The sequence below is a fragment of the Oncorhynchus masou genome, chromosome 31, assembly GCF_036934945.1.
Source record: "Oncorhynchus masou masou isolate Uvic2021 chromosome 31, UVic_Omas_1.1, whole genome shotgun sequence".
Classification (NCBI taxonomy): Eukaryota; Metazoa; Chordata; class Actinopteri; order Salmoniformes; family Salmonidae; genus Oncorhynchus; species Oncorhynchus masou.
This window is the reverse complement of record NC_088242.1, coordinates 61976534-61993438: the sequence shown is the minus strand read 5'-3', so window position 1 is coordinate 61993438 and position 16905 is coordinate 61976534. Positions and strand designations below refer to the sequence as shown.

General features: G+C 45.1%; 1 protein-coding gene across 4 annotated transcripts in view; it reads right to left on the bottom strand.

Annotated features, from left to right (window-relative positions):
* LOC135524242 (inositol 1,4,5-trisphosphate receptor type 2-like) overlaps positions 1 to 16905 on the bottom strand; it is a 170454-nt gene that overhangs the window by 4561 nt on the left and 148988 nt on the right. For all 4 annotated transcript variants that reach the window (XR_010452921.1, XM_064951604.1, XM_064951605.1 and 1 more), the window contains one exon: positions 170 to 331. Coding sequence is in view for 3 of the 4 variants with exons in the window: in XM_064951604.1 (XP_064807676.1) it covers positions 170 to 331 (162 nt within the window). In the remaining variant the exon portion in view is untranslated. The remainder of the gene's footprint in view (positions 1 to 169; positions 332 to 16905) is intronic.

Genomic DNA, 16905 nt, shown 5'->3' with positions numbered 1-16905 from the left:
TAAGTGTTAGGGAGACCCCTTAGGACGGTGGCCCTCAAATACCGACCCGTGACTTTTCCAATAAGAAGCACTCATTAAACGTTGAGTGCCACAATGAACATGCCATTTGAGTTGCGCGGCCTTGTCTTAAGTGTATGAACTAATGCCTTGTTCAACGACAGTGCAGTACCTTCTCCTTTAGCTCGAACAGCTGGGAAGACAGCAGGGACACTAGTTTGACGGTGCCATCCAGTTTCTCCTGTAGGGAGCGCATCTCGTTCTGCTCACTCTCCCCCTCGCTGCTCACCAGAGACATGGCCCGCATCCGGGGGAACCAGTCCAGGTTCTTCTCCTGGAGAGAGAAGGAGGGAGGAAGTGAGAGAGAGAAGGAGAGAGGGTGAGAGGAAGCGAGAGAGCGGGAGGAAGCGAGAGTGGGAGGAAGTGAGAGCGAGAGAGAGCGTGAGAGATTTGATTTCAAAAGAACATTTATTGGCACAAATTAAATGTATTTACATAGCCGATTCAATGCCTATTCAATTCAGAAGTTCAACACTTGCACAGCAGTGTTTACTGAGCTAAAAACAGAGGGAGAGAGAGGGTAAGAGAGCAGCAATGGAGAGAGAAAGGAGAAGTTGAGAAACACTGAAAAAGGGAGGGAAAAGTGAAAGCGAATGGGATGGGAGAAAGAGGGGGAAAGACAGAGGAGAAGAAAAGTGTGTGGGAGGGAGGGGGAGGAAAAGAAGGAAAGATGAAGACAGACAGGCTGACAGAGAGTGAGGGAGCCAGGAAAAGAATGCATGTATGTATGTGTGAGTGAGTGAGTGAAAGAGAGAGAAAGCCAGGATGGGTATATTAAGCAGTACATCTGAGGGAATTGGTCCAAGTTCCTCACTTTAGAGGAGTGTGATTACTTTTAACCAGGCCTGTTTTCTCCCAGCCAGACACTGCAGTAAGCTGTACAAAGATCTGTTCACATAAACTGGCTGTAGTAAGCAGTACATTAACAGTATAGCTGCTCAGACAAACTGACTCCAGATGAGCCAGCCACTGGCTGCGTACTGCAGTAAGCTGAACAGTATATCTCCTCAAAGGAACTGACTCCAGATCAGCCTCCAGGAGCTCAAACACAGAAACATTGTGTTTCTAGTGAAGCAGTGAATAAAATGAGTAGGCCTATGGGGGGGAGCTCACGTGTTAGTCTTTAGTAGACACACTAGACATATTAACTATGCTGAACTGCAACAGAGAGAGATCACTACCTGCAACAGAGATTACTATCTCAAGTGGCCATAAAGGACAAAATACAGAGGAAAATATAGACAGAAATACATGCACCTATAGCAGCATTATATAATGGGTTTAAGATGTGTCTGTGCCAATATCTGTGTGCACGTGTCGGTTTCCCATGAGACAGATAGATTGCCGTCAGCTGATGTTATGTAAGATCTTGTTGCCAGTTTGGCTGAAAAACACGGTTTAAAAGGTGCTGATAGATATGGCTGGCACAACGTAGAGGTAGGAAGAGGAGGATTTTATCCCACCGCTTATGTAAAAACAAAGATACTGTACGGGAAAAAGAGGAGAGATCGTGAAGAGACAGAGGGAGCGGCAGTGTTTCTTTAAACAGCACTTTTTCAGTGAGCTCATCTCTCATGATGGCAGGTAGCCTAGAGTTTAAGCACGTTGGGCCAGTAAACGAAATGTCGCTGGTTCAAATCCCTGAGTCGACGAGGTGGAAAATCTGCTGACATGCCCTTGCACAAGGCACTTAACCCTAACTTCTTCTGTAAATCGCCCATGATAAGAGCATCTGCTAAATGACAAAATGTAATATGTAAATAACTGGGGAACACAATGGAAATAAGTCCCAGACTTTATTGTGTGTTATCCTCAATGATTTTATTCATGTGCATGTATGGCTTTTTCAAGTTTTATGTGTGCATGTTTTTAAAAATGGTTGAATTAATAAACTAAACAGAGCATTTTCACCCCATATCCAGCTTCCCTCCATTCCTCAAATAATGTTTCTAGATATGTTTGAGCAATTGAAACATTGTAGGCGTACAATTTATTTGACAGTTTTAGAAGCATAAAGTTGAGTATATAAACTAGTTTCTCTGTTTTATAACAAGGCCCTAATTAATAGCAGGTGCAAGTCTAACTAGGATGTATTTGCCAACAGTGGTCAGCACAGTGGTCAACACAGTTGACTTAGTCAAAGTAAATGAATGCTGTTGAAACTTTGTTCAGTCTTGACAGTCACTGAGTAACCTTTATTTAACCAGGTATGCTAGTTGAGAACAAGTTCTCATTTACTTATAACTGCGACCTGGCCAAGATAAAGCAAAGCAGTGCAACACAAACAACAACACAGAGTTACACATGGAATAAACAAGCGTACAGTCAATAACACAATAGAAAAAAATAAAGTCTATATACAGTGTGTGCAAATGGCGTGAGGAGGTAGGCAATAAATAGGCCATAGTAGCAAAGTAATCACAATTTAGAATATTAACACTGGAGTGATAGATGAGCAGATGGTGATGTGCAAGTAGAGCGCCACGCGCTCTCACCACTGGTGTCCCCCAGGGCTCTGTTCTAGGCCCTCTCCTATTCTCGCTATACACCAAGTCACTTGGCTCTGTCATAACCTCACATGGTCTCTCCTATCATTGCTATGCAGACGACACACAATTAATCTTCTCCTTTCCCCCTTCTGATGACCAGGTGGCGAATCGCATCTCTGCATGTCTGGCAGACATATCAGTGTGGATGACGGATCACCACCTCAAGCTGAACCTCGGCAAGACGGAGCTGCTCTTCCTCCCGGGGAAGGACTGCCCGTTCCATGATCTCGCCATCACGGTTGACAACTCCATTGTGTCCTCCTCCCCCCAGAGCGCTAAGAACCTTGGCGTGATCCTGGACAACACCCTGTCGTTCTCAACCAACATCATGGCGGTGGCCCGTTCCTGTAGGTTCATGCTCTACAACATCCGCAGAGTACGACACTGCCTCACACAGGAAGCGGCGCAGGTCCTAATCCAGGCACTTGTCATCTCCCGTCTGGATTACTGCAACTCGCTGTTGGCTGGGCTCCCTGCCTGTGCCATTAAACCCCTACAACTCATCCAGAACGCCGCAGCCCGTCTGGTGTTCAACCTTCCCAAGTTCTCTCACGTCACCCCGCTCCTCTGCTCTCTCCACTGGCTTCCAGTTGAAGCTCGCATCCGCTACAAGACCATGGTGCTTGCCTACGGAGCTGTGAGGGGAACGGCACCGCAGTACCTCCAGGCTCTGATCAGGCCCTACACCCAAGCAAGGGCACTGCGTTCATCCACCTCTGGCCTGCTCGCCTCCCTACCATTGAGGAAGTACAGTTCCCGCTCAGCCCAGTCAAAACTGTTCGCTGCTCTGGCCCCCCAATGGTGGAACAAACTCCCTCACGACGCCAGGACAGCGGAGTCAATCACCACCTTCCGGAGACACCTGAAACCCCACCTCTTCAAGGAATACCTAGGATAGGATAAGTAATCCTTCTCACCACCCCCCTTAATGATTTAGATGCACTATTGTAAAGTGGCTGTTCCACTGGATGTCAGAAGGTGAATTCACCAATTTGTAAGTCGCTCTGGATAAGAGCGTCTGCTAAATGACTTAAATGTAAAATGTAAATGTAGAAATACTGGTGTGCAAAAGAGCAGAAAAGTAAATAAAAACAATATGGAGATGAGGTAGGTAGATTGGGTGGGCTATTTACAGATGGGCAATGTACAGCTGCAGCGATCGGTTAGCTGCTCAGATAGCTGATGTTTAAAGTTAGTGAGGGAAATATAATATACAATTCGTTCCAGTCATTGGCAGCAGAGAACTGGAAAGACAGGCGGCCAAAGGTGGTGTTGGCTTTGGGGATGACTAGTGAGATATTCCTGCTGGAGCGCGTGCTACGGGTGGGTGTTATCGTGACCAGAGATAAGGCGGAGCTTTACCTAGCATAGACCTATAGATGACCTGGAGCCAGCGGGTTTGGCGACGAATACATAGCGAGGGCCAGCCGACGAGCGCATACAGGTCGCAGTGGTGGGTGGGATTAAGGGGCTTTGGTGACAAAACGGATGGCACTGTGATATACTGGATCCAGTTTGCTGAGTAGAGTATTGGAAGCTATTTTGTAAATGACATCGCCGAAGTCGAGGATTGTTAGGATAGTCAGATTTACGAGGGTATGTTTGGCGTCGTGAGTGAAGGAGGCTTTGTTGCGAAATAGGGAGCAGATTCTAGATTTAATTTTGGATTGGAGATGCTTAGTGTGAGTCTGGAAGGAGAGTTTACAGTCTAACCAGACACCTAGGTATTTGTAGTTGTCCAAGTATTCTAAGTCAGAGCCGTCCAGAGTAGTGATGCTGGACGGGCGTGCAGGTGCAGGCAGGGATCGGTTGAATAGCATGCATTTAGTATTCCCTGCATTTAAGACCAGTTGGAGGCCACGGAAGGAGAGTTGTATGGCATTGAAGCTTGTCTGGAGGTTAGTTAACAGCGTCCAAAGAAGGGCCAGAAGTATACAGAATGGTGTCGTCTACGTAGAGGTGTACCAGAGAATGCTTACTTCCGGCGCCGACAGAGATGGCCGCCTCGCTTCGCGTTCCTAGGAAACTATGCAGTTTTTTGTTTTTTTGCGTGTTATTTCTTACATTAGTACCCCAGGTCATCTTAGGTTTCATTACATACAGTCGAGAAGAACTACTGAATAAGAGCAGCGTCAACTCACCATCAGTACGACCAAGAATATGACTTTCGCGAAGCGGATCCTGTGTTCTGCCTTTCACCCTGGACAACGGAATGGATCCCAGCTGGCGACCCAAAAAACGACTTCGTAAAAGAGGGAAACGAAGCGGTCTTCTGGTCAGACTCCGGAGATGGGCACATCGTGAACCACTCCCTAGTATACTTCTCGCCAATGCCCATTCTCTTGACGTTGATGAAATCCGAGCAAGGGTAGCATTCCAGAGGGACATCTGAGACTGTAACGGTCTCGGTCTCAACATGGCTCACTGGAGAGACGCTATCGGAGTCGGTGCAGCCAGCTGGTTTCTCCACGCATCGCGCCGACAGAAACAAACATCTTTCTGGTAAGAAGAGGGGCGAGGGCATATGCCTTATGGCTAACGAGACGTGGTGTTGTCACAAAAACATACAGGAACTCAAGTCCTTCTGTTCACCTGATTTAGAATTCCTCACAATAAAATGTTGACCGCATTATCTACCAAGGGAATTCTCTTCGATTATAATCACAGCCGTATATATTCCCCCCCAAGCAGACACATCGATGGCTCTGAACGAACTTTATTTGACTCTTTGCAAACTGGAATCCATACATTGAGGCTGCATTCATTGTAGCTGGGGATTTTAACAAGGCTAATCTGAAAACAAGACTCCCTAAATTGTATCAGCATATCGATTGCGCAACCAGGGCTGGCAAAACCTTGGATCATTGCTATTCTAACTTCCGCGACGCATATAAGCACCTGCCCCGCCCTCCTTTCGGAAGAAATGACCACGACTCCATTTTGTTGATCCCTGCCTACAGACAGAAACTAAAACAAGAAGCTCCCACGCTGAGGTCTGTCCAACGCTGGTCCGACCAATCTGATTCCACACTCCAAGACTGCTTCCATCACGTGGACTGGGATATGTTTCGTATTGCGTCAGACAACAACATTGACGAATACGCTGATTCGGTGTGCGAGTTCATTAGAACGTGCGTTGAAGATGTCGTTCCCATAGCAGCGATTAAAACATTCCCAAACCAGAAACCGTGGATTGATGGCAGCATTTGCGTGAAACTGAAAGCGCGAACCACTGCTTTTAATCAGGGCATGGTGACCGGAAACATGACCGAATACAAACAGTGTAGCTATTCCCTCCGCAAGGCAATCAAACAAGCTAAGCGTCAGTATAGAGACAAAGTAGAAACTAAATTTAACGGCTCAGACACAAGAGGTATGTGGCAGGGTCTACAGTCAATCACGGATTACAAAAAGAAAACCAGCCCCGTCACGGACCAGGATGTCTTGCTCCCAGGCAGACTAAATAACTTTTTTGCCCGCTTTGAGGAAAATACAGTGCCACTGACACGGCCTGCAACCAAAACATGCGGCCTCTCCTTCACTGCAGCCGAGGTGAGTAACACATTTAAACATGTTAACTCTCACAAGGCTGCAGGCCCAGACGGCATCCCCAGCCGCGCCCTCAGAGCATGCGCAGACCAGCTGGCTGGTGTGTTTACGGACATATTCAATCAATCCCTATCCCAGTCTGCTGTTCCCACATGCTTCAAGAGGGCCACCATTGTTCCTGTTCCCAAGAAAGCTAAGGTAACTGAGCTAAAAGACTACCGCCCCGTAGCACTCACTTCCGTAATCATGAAGTACTTTGAGAGACTAGTCAAGGACCATATCACCTCCACCCTACCTGACACCCTAGACCCACTCCAATTTGCTTACCACCCAAATAGGTCCACAGACGATGCAATCTCAACCACACTGCACACTGCCCTAACCCATCTGGACAAGAGGAATACCTACGTGAGAATGCTGTTCATCGACTACAGCTCGGCATTTAACACCATAGTACCCTCCAAGCTCGTCATCAAGCTCGAGACCCTGGTTCTCGACCCCGCTCTGTGCAACTGGGTACTGGACTTCCTGACGGGCCGCCCCCAGGTGGTGAGGGTAGGCAACAACATCTCCACCCCGCTGATCCTCAACACTGGGGCCCCACAAGGGTGCGTTCTGAGCCCTCTCCTGTACTCCCTGTTCACCCACGACTGCGTGGCCACGCACGCCTCCAACTCAATCATCAAGTTTGCGGACAACACAACAGTGGAAGGCTCGATTACCAACAACGACGAGATGGCCTACAGGGAGGTGGTGAGGGCCCTTGGAGTGTGGTGTCAGGAAAATAACCTCACACTCAACGTCAACAAAACTAAGGAGATGATTGTGGACTTCAGGAAACAGCAGAGGGAACAACCCCCTATCCACGTCGATGAAACAGTAGTGGAGAGGGTAGTAAGTTTTAAGTTCCTCGGCATACACATCACAGACAAACTGAATTGGTCCACCCACACAGACAGCATCGTGAAGAAGGCGCAGCAGCGCCTCTTCAACCTCAGGAGGCTGAAGGAATTAGGCATGTCACCAAAAGCATTCACAAACTTCTACAGATGCACAATCGAGAGCATCCTGGCGGGCTGTATCACCGCCTGGTACGGCAACTGCTCTGCCCACAACCGTAAGGCTCTCCAGAGGGTAGTGAGGTCTGCACAACGCATCACCGGGGGCAAACTACCTGCCCTCCAGGACACCTACACCACCCGATGTTACAGGAAGGCCATAAAGATCATCAAGGACAACAACCACCCGAGCCACTGCCTGTTCACTCCGCTATCATCCAGAAGACGAGGTCAGTACAGGTGCATCAAAGCTGGGACCGAGAGACTGAAAAACAGCTTCTATCTCAAGGCCATCAGACTGTTAAACAGCCACCACTAACATTGAGTGGCTGCTGCCAACACACTGACTCAACTCCAGCCACTTTAATAATGGGAATTGATGGGAAATGATGTAAAATATATCACTAGCCACTTTAAACAATGCTACCTAATATAATGTTTACATACCCTACATTATTCATCTCATATGTATACGTATATACTGTACTCTATATCATCTACTGCATCTTTATGTAATACATGTATCACTAGCCACTTTAACTATGCCACTTTGTTTACATACTCATCTCATATGTATATACTATACTGTACTCGATACCATCTATTGTATCTTGCCTATGACGCACTGTACCATCACTCATTCATATATCTTTATGTACATATTCTTTATCCCCCTACACTTGTGTGTATAAGACAGTAGTTTTGGAATTGTTAGTTAGATTACTTGTTGGTTATTACTGCATTGTCGGAACTAGAAGCACAAGCATTTCGCTACACTCGCATTAACATCTGCTAACCATGTGTATGTGACAAATAAAATTTGATTTTGATTTGAGAATCACCAGCAGCAAGAGCAACATCATTGATGTATACAGAGAAGAGAGTCGGCCCGAGGATTGAACCCTGTGGCACCCCCATAGAGACTGCCAGAGGTCCGGACAACAGGCCTTCCGATTTGACACACTGAACTCTGTCAGATAAGTAGTTGGTAAACCAGGCGAGGCAGTCATTTGAGAAAGCAAGGCTGTCGAGTCTGCCAATGAGGATGTTGTGATTGACAGAGTCGAAAGCCTTGGCCAGGTCGATGAATACGGCTGCACAGTAATGTCTCTTATCGATGGCAGTTATGATGTCGTTTAGGACCTTGAGCGTGGCTGAGGTGCACCCATGACCAGCTCTGAAACCAGATTGCATAGTGCAGAAGGTGCGGTGGGATTCGAAATGGTCAATAATCTGCTTGTTAACTTGGCTTTCAAAGACCTTAGAAAGACAGGGTAGGATAGGCTTTCAAAGACCTTAGAAAGACAGGGTAGGATAGATATAGGTCTGTAGCAGTTTGGGTCTAGAGAGTGTCACCTCATTTGAAGAGGGGGATGACCGCGGCAGCTTTCCAATCTTTGGGAAAGAGAGGTTGAACAGAAAGAGAGGTTGAACGAAAGAGGTTGAACAGGCTAGTAATAGGGGTTGCGACAATTTCGGCAGATAATTTTAGAAAGAGAGGGTCCAGATTGTCTAGCCCGGGTGATTTGTAGGGGTCCAGATTTTTCAGCTCTTTCAGAACATCAGCTATCTGGATTTGGGTAAAGGAGAAATGGTGGGGGCTTTGGCGGGTTGCTGTGTGCCGGGCAATTGACCGGGGTAGGGATACCCAGGTGGAAAGCATGGCCAGCCATAGAGAAATGCTTATTGAAATTCTCAATTATAGTGGATTAATCGGTGGTAACAGTGCTTCCTAGCCTCAGAGCAGTGGGCAGCTGGGAGGAGGTGCACTTATTCTCCATGGACTTTACAGTGTCCCAGAACTTTTTTGAGTTAGTACTACAGGATGCAAATTTCTGTTTGAAAAAGCTAGCCTTAGGAACAGGCAGTTAGGAAAGCTAACTTCCCTGAAAAGTTGCATATCACGGGGGCTATTCGATGCTAATGATTGGGGGCTATTCGATGCTATATCTATTCATAGTTCAAGTTTTTTGGAATGGGGCATGCTTATTTAAGATGGTGAGGAAGGCACTTTTAAAGAACAGCCAGGCATTATCTAATGATGGGATGAGGTCAATGTCATTCCAGGATACCCTGGCCAGGTCAATTAGAAAGGCCTGCTCGCAGAAGTGTTTTTGGGAGCGTTTGACAGTGATGAGGGGTGGTCGTTTGCTCACAGACCCATTACGGATGCAGGCAATGAGGCAGTGATCGCTGAGATCTTGATTGAAAACAGCAGATGTGTATTTGGAGGGCAAGTTAGTTAGGATGACATCTATGAGTGTGCCCATGTTTACGGATTTGGAGTTGTATCTGGTAGGTTCATTGATAATTTGAGTGAGATTGAGGGCTAGCTTAGATTGTAGGACTGCCAGGGTGTTAAGCATATCCCAGTTTAGGTCACCTAACAGAACGAACTCTGAAGATAGATGGGGGGGGGGCAATCAATTCACATATGGTGTCCAAGGCACAGCTGGGAGCTGAGGGGGGTCTATAACAGGTGGCAACAGTGATAGACTTATTTCTGGAAAGATATGACAGAACTTTGCAGGCTATCTCTGGAGTAGTTTGCAACTCCTCCCCCTTTGGCAGTTCTATCTTAATGGAAAATGTTGTAGTTGGGTATGGAAATCTCAGAATTTTTGGTGGCCTTCCTAAGCCGGGATTCAGACACGACAAGGACATCAGGGTTGGCGTAGTGTGCTAAAGCAGTGAGTAAAACAAACTTAGGGAGGAGGCTTCTGATGTTAACATGCATGAAACCAAGGCTTTTTCGGTTACAGAAGTCATCAAATGAGAGTGCCTGGGGGCACGCAGGGCCTGGATTAACCTCCACATCACCCGAGGAACAGAGGAGGATGAGGGTACAGCTAAAGGATATCAAAACTGGTCGTCTAGTGCATTGGGGACAGAGAATAAAAGGAGCAGATTTCTGGGTGTGGTAGAATAGATTCAGGGCATAATGTACAGACAGGGTTATGTTGGGATGCGGGTAGAGTTGAGGTGAGCCCAGGTACCGAGTGATGATAAGAGAGGTTGCATCTCTGGACGGGCTAGTTATGCTGGGTGAGGTTACCGCATGTGAGAGGTGGAACAAAGGAGGTATCTGAGGCATGTTGAGTGGGACGAGGGGCACCGCAGTAAACTAAAACAATGATAACTATCCTAAACAACAGAATACAAGGCATATTGACATTTGAAAGAGACATAAAGCGAGGCATAGAGCAATCACAGGTGTTGATTGGGAGAGCTAGCTAAGACAACAACGGGTAAGACAAGAGCTGCTAAACAGCTACGACAACAACAGGTAAAATGGCGATGAATGGGCAGAGAGGGGCGGTTAACTACAAACAGGGCCTGATTTCGAGGCAGCGGCCGACAGATAAACAAAAAATAAACAAAATGGAGTACCGTGATTAATGAACAGTCGAGCAGACTTCAGCTATGTGGCCAAGTGATCATAGGGTCCAGTGAACAGCAATAGATGGAACAGGGAAGCCTCGAGGTAGTCGTTACTACACTAGCACGTGGGAGACACAGCGTTTAATGTTAGTAGGCCGGGGTAAATAGAAGCGTAAGTAAGAAGAGGCAGGGGAGTGACTGCATCATGCATCTATATAAAAGCCTATTCACCAGTGTCAATTAGGCTACTCAGCTAGCATGAACATACAGTGGGGTCCGCAATATTGACACCCTTGAAAAAGGTGAGAAAAAATGACTATCAAATGAATATAATACAGAGCTATAATGTACACAAAAAAAAGTGAATTATGTTGTTTTTATTAACTGGATGGTTCGAGCCCTGAATGCTGATTGGCTGACAGCCGTGGTATATCAGACCGTATACCACGTGTATGACAAAACATGTATTTTTACTTCTCTAATTAAGTTGGTAACCAGTTTATAATAGCAATAAGACACCTTGTGCCTAAGAACGTCCCTTAGCTGTGGGATATTGACCATATACCACACCCCCTTTGTGCCTTATTGCTTAAGTATACTAACACAATTGCACAGAGGAAGAGATTTTGTTCAACAAGTAATATTTTTTTCCTCAAAAAGGTAGGGGTCAAAAATATTGACGTCCCTTTTTTCAATATCTTTCAATATTTCACCTTGCGAGGATAACAGCACTTAGCCTTTTTCTCAAACATTTTATGAGATGGCGAACAAATTGAAAGCTATGTTAAGACTTTTGCAAAATTGCAAAATTTAGATTTTGTGGCCAATTAACCATTTCTTTGTGGATTTTGATGTATGCTTGGGGTTATTGTCTTGCTGGAAGATCCACTTGCGGCCACATTTTAGCCTCCTGGCAGAGGTAACCAGGTTTTTGTCTAAAATGTCCTGGTACTGGGTAAAGTTCATTATGCTGTTGAACTTAAAAGGGCCCCAGAACCAGTGGAAGCAAAATAGCCCCATAACATCAAAAGATCCACCACCAGTAGGTATGGGGTTATTTTCTGCTCTCTCATTTCGACCCCAAACCCACCACTGGTGTTGAGATCTCTATTTTTATGAAAGCTGACAAAAGCACAGGTTCCAATCCAAGTTCAAATGCAGTTTTGAAAACTCCAGGCGTTTACATTTGTTGGATGACATGAAAATTGGATCATCCAGCAAGACAATAACCCCAAGCACACACAAAATGCACAATTGTTTTTTAATTGGCCACAAAATCAACATTTTGCAATGGCCATCTCAGAGGGCTTTGCACATTGATGAGCATTAAGGAGATTTACGAGATTCTCAATTGGTATTGATTCTCGAGAGACATTACTGTAATGTAAAAGTTCTAATTTCGCAAGTCTCGAATGCTTCCTGCGGAGGTCGCACACAACACTTGGACTCCAATTACTCCCCACCAGGAAGGGCAATATAAACAGAATTGTCTTGTTCAGCCCAATAGCCCGACAGTACAAATCGTAATGGCAGGGCAAATTATTTTGAAACAGCTTAAATGTAAAGGCATTTTCATTATATTATATTCATTATATCGTGATTCATTCCATTTTAATCTGAAATAGGCATTAAAAAGCTGATTACTCTGACATTGACACCTTTAAGGGAATCTCAGAGCGCCGTAAATTATTTAAATGCAAAAGTCAGCAGGAACGCAAGAATCAACTGCCTAGTGAATTAACAACTTTATGTAATGATTTGCGCATGATATTGATGAAATTAAGCAAGGTTTGCTATAAAGTAGGCTGAATGCCATTGTTTAACTAACATTGGCATTCTAGCTAACTCAGCTATTAAGTTAGTATGTGAGGAGTATACATACATGTTTGCTTAGCTTGCTACCTAGCTCTGGATAATATGAATGACAACGTTATTGTACTTTCATATTTGTTTGAGAGGGCTAAACATTCATTTTTGTTTGTTGAAGTTACTTTATGAAGCAAATGATGTTTGTTAACGTTGCATGTTACCAGTAGCTATCTTTGTGCTTTAGCCTACTGGCTACTCTAGTGGCTACTGTGACATTTACGATACATTTGAGCTGCGAAGCAAGAAAGCCAGCGGACCCGGGTCGTGACATTCCAGTTGAATTCCAGTGAGCTCTTCGACTCCAGAATAGAAAACCATTGAAAACCTGTGGTTTGAATTGAAGCGGACAGTCCATAAGAATCGAAAGATTCTGTATGGAGAAATGGTCTAACATCCCTCCCAATGATGTTCTCCAACTCACAAAATATTTTAGAAAAAGGCTCAGTGCCATTATCCACGCGAGGTGAGGTATTGAGAGAATCTCAAATGCACTGTAGAAGTTTGTTTAGTCACTGAGTGTGAAAAGGGGAGAGAAAGAGAGCGAGAGAGGGCAGAGGCATTGAGCGAGAGGGCAGAGGCATTGAGAAACAGGTGAAGTGAGGACAGACTGGCCGACAGACCACAGGAGCCTGACACGACACGCTAATTCAGTTAGCCCTGAGGTGGGGCAAAAATAACTACAAAACAACAGCCCCTTCTCTCAACATACAGATGGAAAAGAGGGCCACTGTGGGGCACAAAGAGATTTTCTCATGAACGTCTACAAAAACAACTAGGAACAACGGATCCTGTTTAACCCAGACTCAAATGTGACCGATTGATTAAGCATGCCCAATAAATCCAATTAGTAATGAACGAGAAGGGACATAATGTACCCTTTAACTACAGTTGAGTTTATTTGGAGAGAGAAAGTACAAACACATTGAACAAACAATCGTCTAATTCACTGCAGTATAGTGTTTCTAGCTCACGTTAATTTAACAGCCTTAACTAGATGGACTTTAATGGAAACAAAAGGAAAGAAATACATGACCAATGTTTCATGAATATAATAATAATCACATTAAATGACATCCGTACAGTATCATAATTACATCACAGACAAGATGTCTACAATTAAATGCGCGAAGCAAATGTCATACAGTGGTTCGTCCTTTAAATGTTGCAGCGTACTGCAGCACAGCTTGCATGATGCCACAGAATTCTGTGGCACGTTATTTAAGTGTCAGCCATTGTAACCATTAAAGCTAGTTAGTGGTAGTTTGACCACCAGAAGGCATCTTTGAGAAGCATTACTAGAGAATATACTAGAGTACTAGAGAATATATGTTTTTTTGTAAAACATAGTATATGGGATTGATATTTAAGAAATTTTGCTGAATTAATTTGATTAATATTATGGTGTTTCTATTCCAAGAAAAACGAAAAACTCTGTTTCAGTTAGGATGGAACGGAAAATATGGCACTGTACAACATGACAGTCGGGAGGAGGCTACAGTACTAAGAGCTTAACATTTCCACACTCTAATTGTAGTCTAACCAATAATAAATAAAAATGTCATTGATTTATCAAGACCAGTCCCCATGCTTGTCTCAGAGCAGCGTGAAATGGTGCTAAAATACACTGCTCAAAAAAATAAAGGGAACACTAAAATAACACATCCTAGATCTGAATGAATGAAATATTCTTATTAAATACTTTTTTCTTTACATAGTTGAATGTGCTGACAACAAAATCACACAAAAATGATCAATGGAAATCAAATTTATCAACCCATGGAGGTCTGGATTTGGAGTCACATTCAAAATTAAAGTGGAAACCCACACTACATGCTGATCCAACTTTGATGTAATGTCCATAATACAAGTCAAAATGAGGCTCAGTAGTGTGTGTGGCCTCCAAGTGCCTGTATGACCTCCCTACAATGCCTGGGCAAGCTCCTGATGAGGTGGCGGATGGTCTCCTGAGGGATCTCCTCCCAGACCTGGACTAAAACATCCGCCAACTCCTGGACAGTCTGTTGGTGGATGGAGCGAGACATGATGTCCCAGATGTGCTCAATTGGATTCAGGTCTGGGGAACGGGCGGGCCAGTCCATAGCATCAATGCCTTCCTCTTACAGGAACTGCTGACACACTCCAGCCACATGAGGTCTAGCATTGTCTTGCATTAGGAGGAACCCAGGGTCAACCGAGTCTGAGGATCTCATCTCGGTACCTAATGGCAGTCAGGCTACCTCTGGCGAGCACATGGAGGGCTGTGCGGCCCCCCAAAGAAATGCCACCCCACACCATGACTGACCCACCGCCAAACCGGTCATGCTGGAGGATGTTGCAGGCAGCAGAACGTTCTCCACGGCGTCACCAGACTCTGTCACGTCTGTCACATGAAAGCAGGTTCACACTGAGCACATCTGTGAAGAGCACAGGGCGCCAGTGGCGAATTTGCCAATCTTGGTGTTCTCTGGCAAATGCCAAACATCCTGCACGGTGTTGGGCTGTAAGCACAACCCCCCCACCTGTGAACGTCGGGCCCTCATACCACCCTTATGGAGTCTGTTTCTGACCGTTTGAGCAGACACATGCCCATTTGTGGCCTGCTGGAGGTCATTTTGCAGGGCTCTGGCAGTGCTCCTCCTGCTCCTCCTTGCACAAAGGCGGAGGTAGCGGTCCTGCTGCTGGGTTGTTGCCCTCCTACGGCCTCCTCCACATCTCCTGATGTACTAGCCTGTCTCCTGGTAGCGCCTCCATGCTCTGGACACTACGCTGACGGACACAGCAAACCTTCTTGCCACAGCTCGTATTGATGTGCCATCCTGGATGAGCTGCACTACCTGAGCCACCTGTGTGGGTTGTAGACTCCGCCTCTTGCTACCACTGGAGTGAAAGCACCGCCAGCATTCAAAAGTGACCAAAACATCAGCCAGGAAGCATAGGAACTGAGAAGTGGTCTGTGGTCACCACCTGCAGAACCACTCCTTTATTGGGGGTGTCTTGCTAATTGCCTATAATTTCCACCTGTTGTCTATTCCATTTGCACAACAGCATGTGAAATTTAATTGCACGTGTCTCCCGGTGACAAACGGCACGAGTATCGAACCTGCATCTGTAGCAATGCATTTTTTACTGTGCTGACGTGTCTTAGTCCTCTGCGCCAATCGGGAGGGCTATTGGGGCGGCAGGGTAGCCTAGTGGTTAGAGCGTTGGACTGGTTGCAAATTCAAATCCCCGAGCTGACAAGGTACAAATCTGTCGTTCTGCCCCTGAACAGGCAGTTAAACCACTGTTCTTAGGCCGTCATTGAAAATAAGAATTTGTTCTTAACTGACTTGCCTAGTAAAATAAAGGTTAAAAAAAAAAAATTATAATACTGTACATGGTGTCCAGGTCAGGATAACCATTTTTTTTTTTAACTATCAGGAAGATTGTTGGTACTTACAGTGGGGCAAAAAAGTATTTAGTCAGCCACCAATTGTGCAAGTTCTCCCACTTTAAAAGATGAGAGAGGCCTGTAATTTTAATCATAGGTACACTTCAACTATGACAGATGAAAAAAAGAAATCCAGAAAATCACATTGTAGGATTTTTTATGAATTTATTTGCAAATTATGGTGGAAAATAAGTATAAACTTCCTCCGACACATTGGTGCGGCTGACTTCCGGGTTGGATGCGTGCTGTGTTAAGAAGCAGTGCGCTTTCTTGGGTTGTGTTTCGGAGGATGCATGGCTTTCGACCTTAGTCTCTCCCGAGCCCGTACGGGAGTTGTAGCGATGAGACAAGATAGTAACTACCAACAATTGGATACCACGAAATTGGGGAGAAAAGGGGGTAAAAAAAGTGACTCCAAAGCTGCGTACACATTTTAAGAATCTAGCAAAACTAACCGATTTTTGTTAACTATGCGTTTTTTCGGAGTACCGCCCGTTGTCCACTGATCTCCACAGATGGTTGTCAGCTTGGTTGTATGCTCTGCAAAAACACGTTTTTAGTACATAATAATTGTATTTGTTAGTTTTATTTAACCTTTATTTAAATGATCGATTTTATTACACAGTCTGCCTACACATTTATAGGCTACAGTATATACATTATTTTTCAAGAAAATGCACTGAAACCAAAATACCTTGAGTTTTGGTGATTCTCTCAGTTCTGGCTCATTTTCAAGTCCTGTCATGGTTACGGTCCTAATCCTGGAACAGGTAGTACCATAGAAAGAAGCTGGCTTGATGAAAACAATGGCCATTTTGTCTGTTCTCTCTTGTCTGGTCGCAATGTCATATTTTTTTTTTTTTTTAGATAAACAGCTTGTTTTTGAATGGTAACTGTGTTAAGGGTGTAGTTTGGGGCGGGGTGAGGAGTACTGGAAAGGTATAGCTTAGAATTGGCCAAAAGTATACAGCAGAGAGCCGATTGTCCTCACCTTGATTATGCTGTAACAACA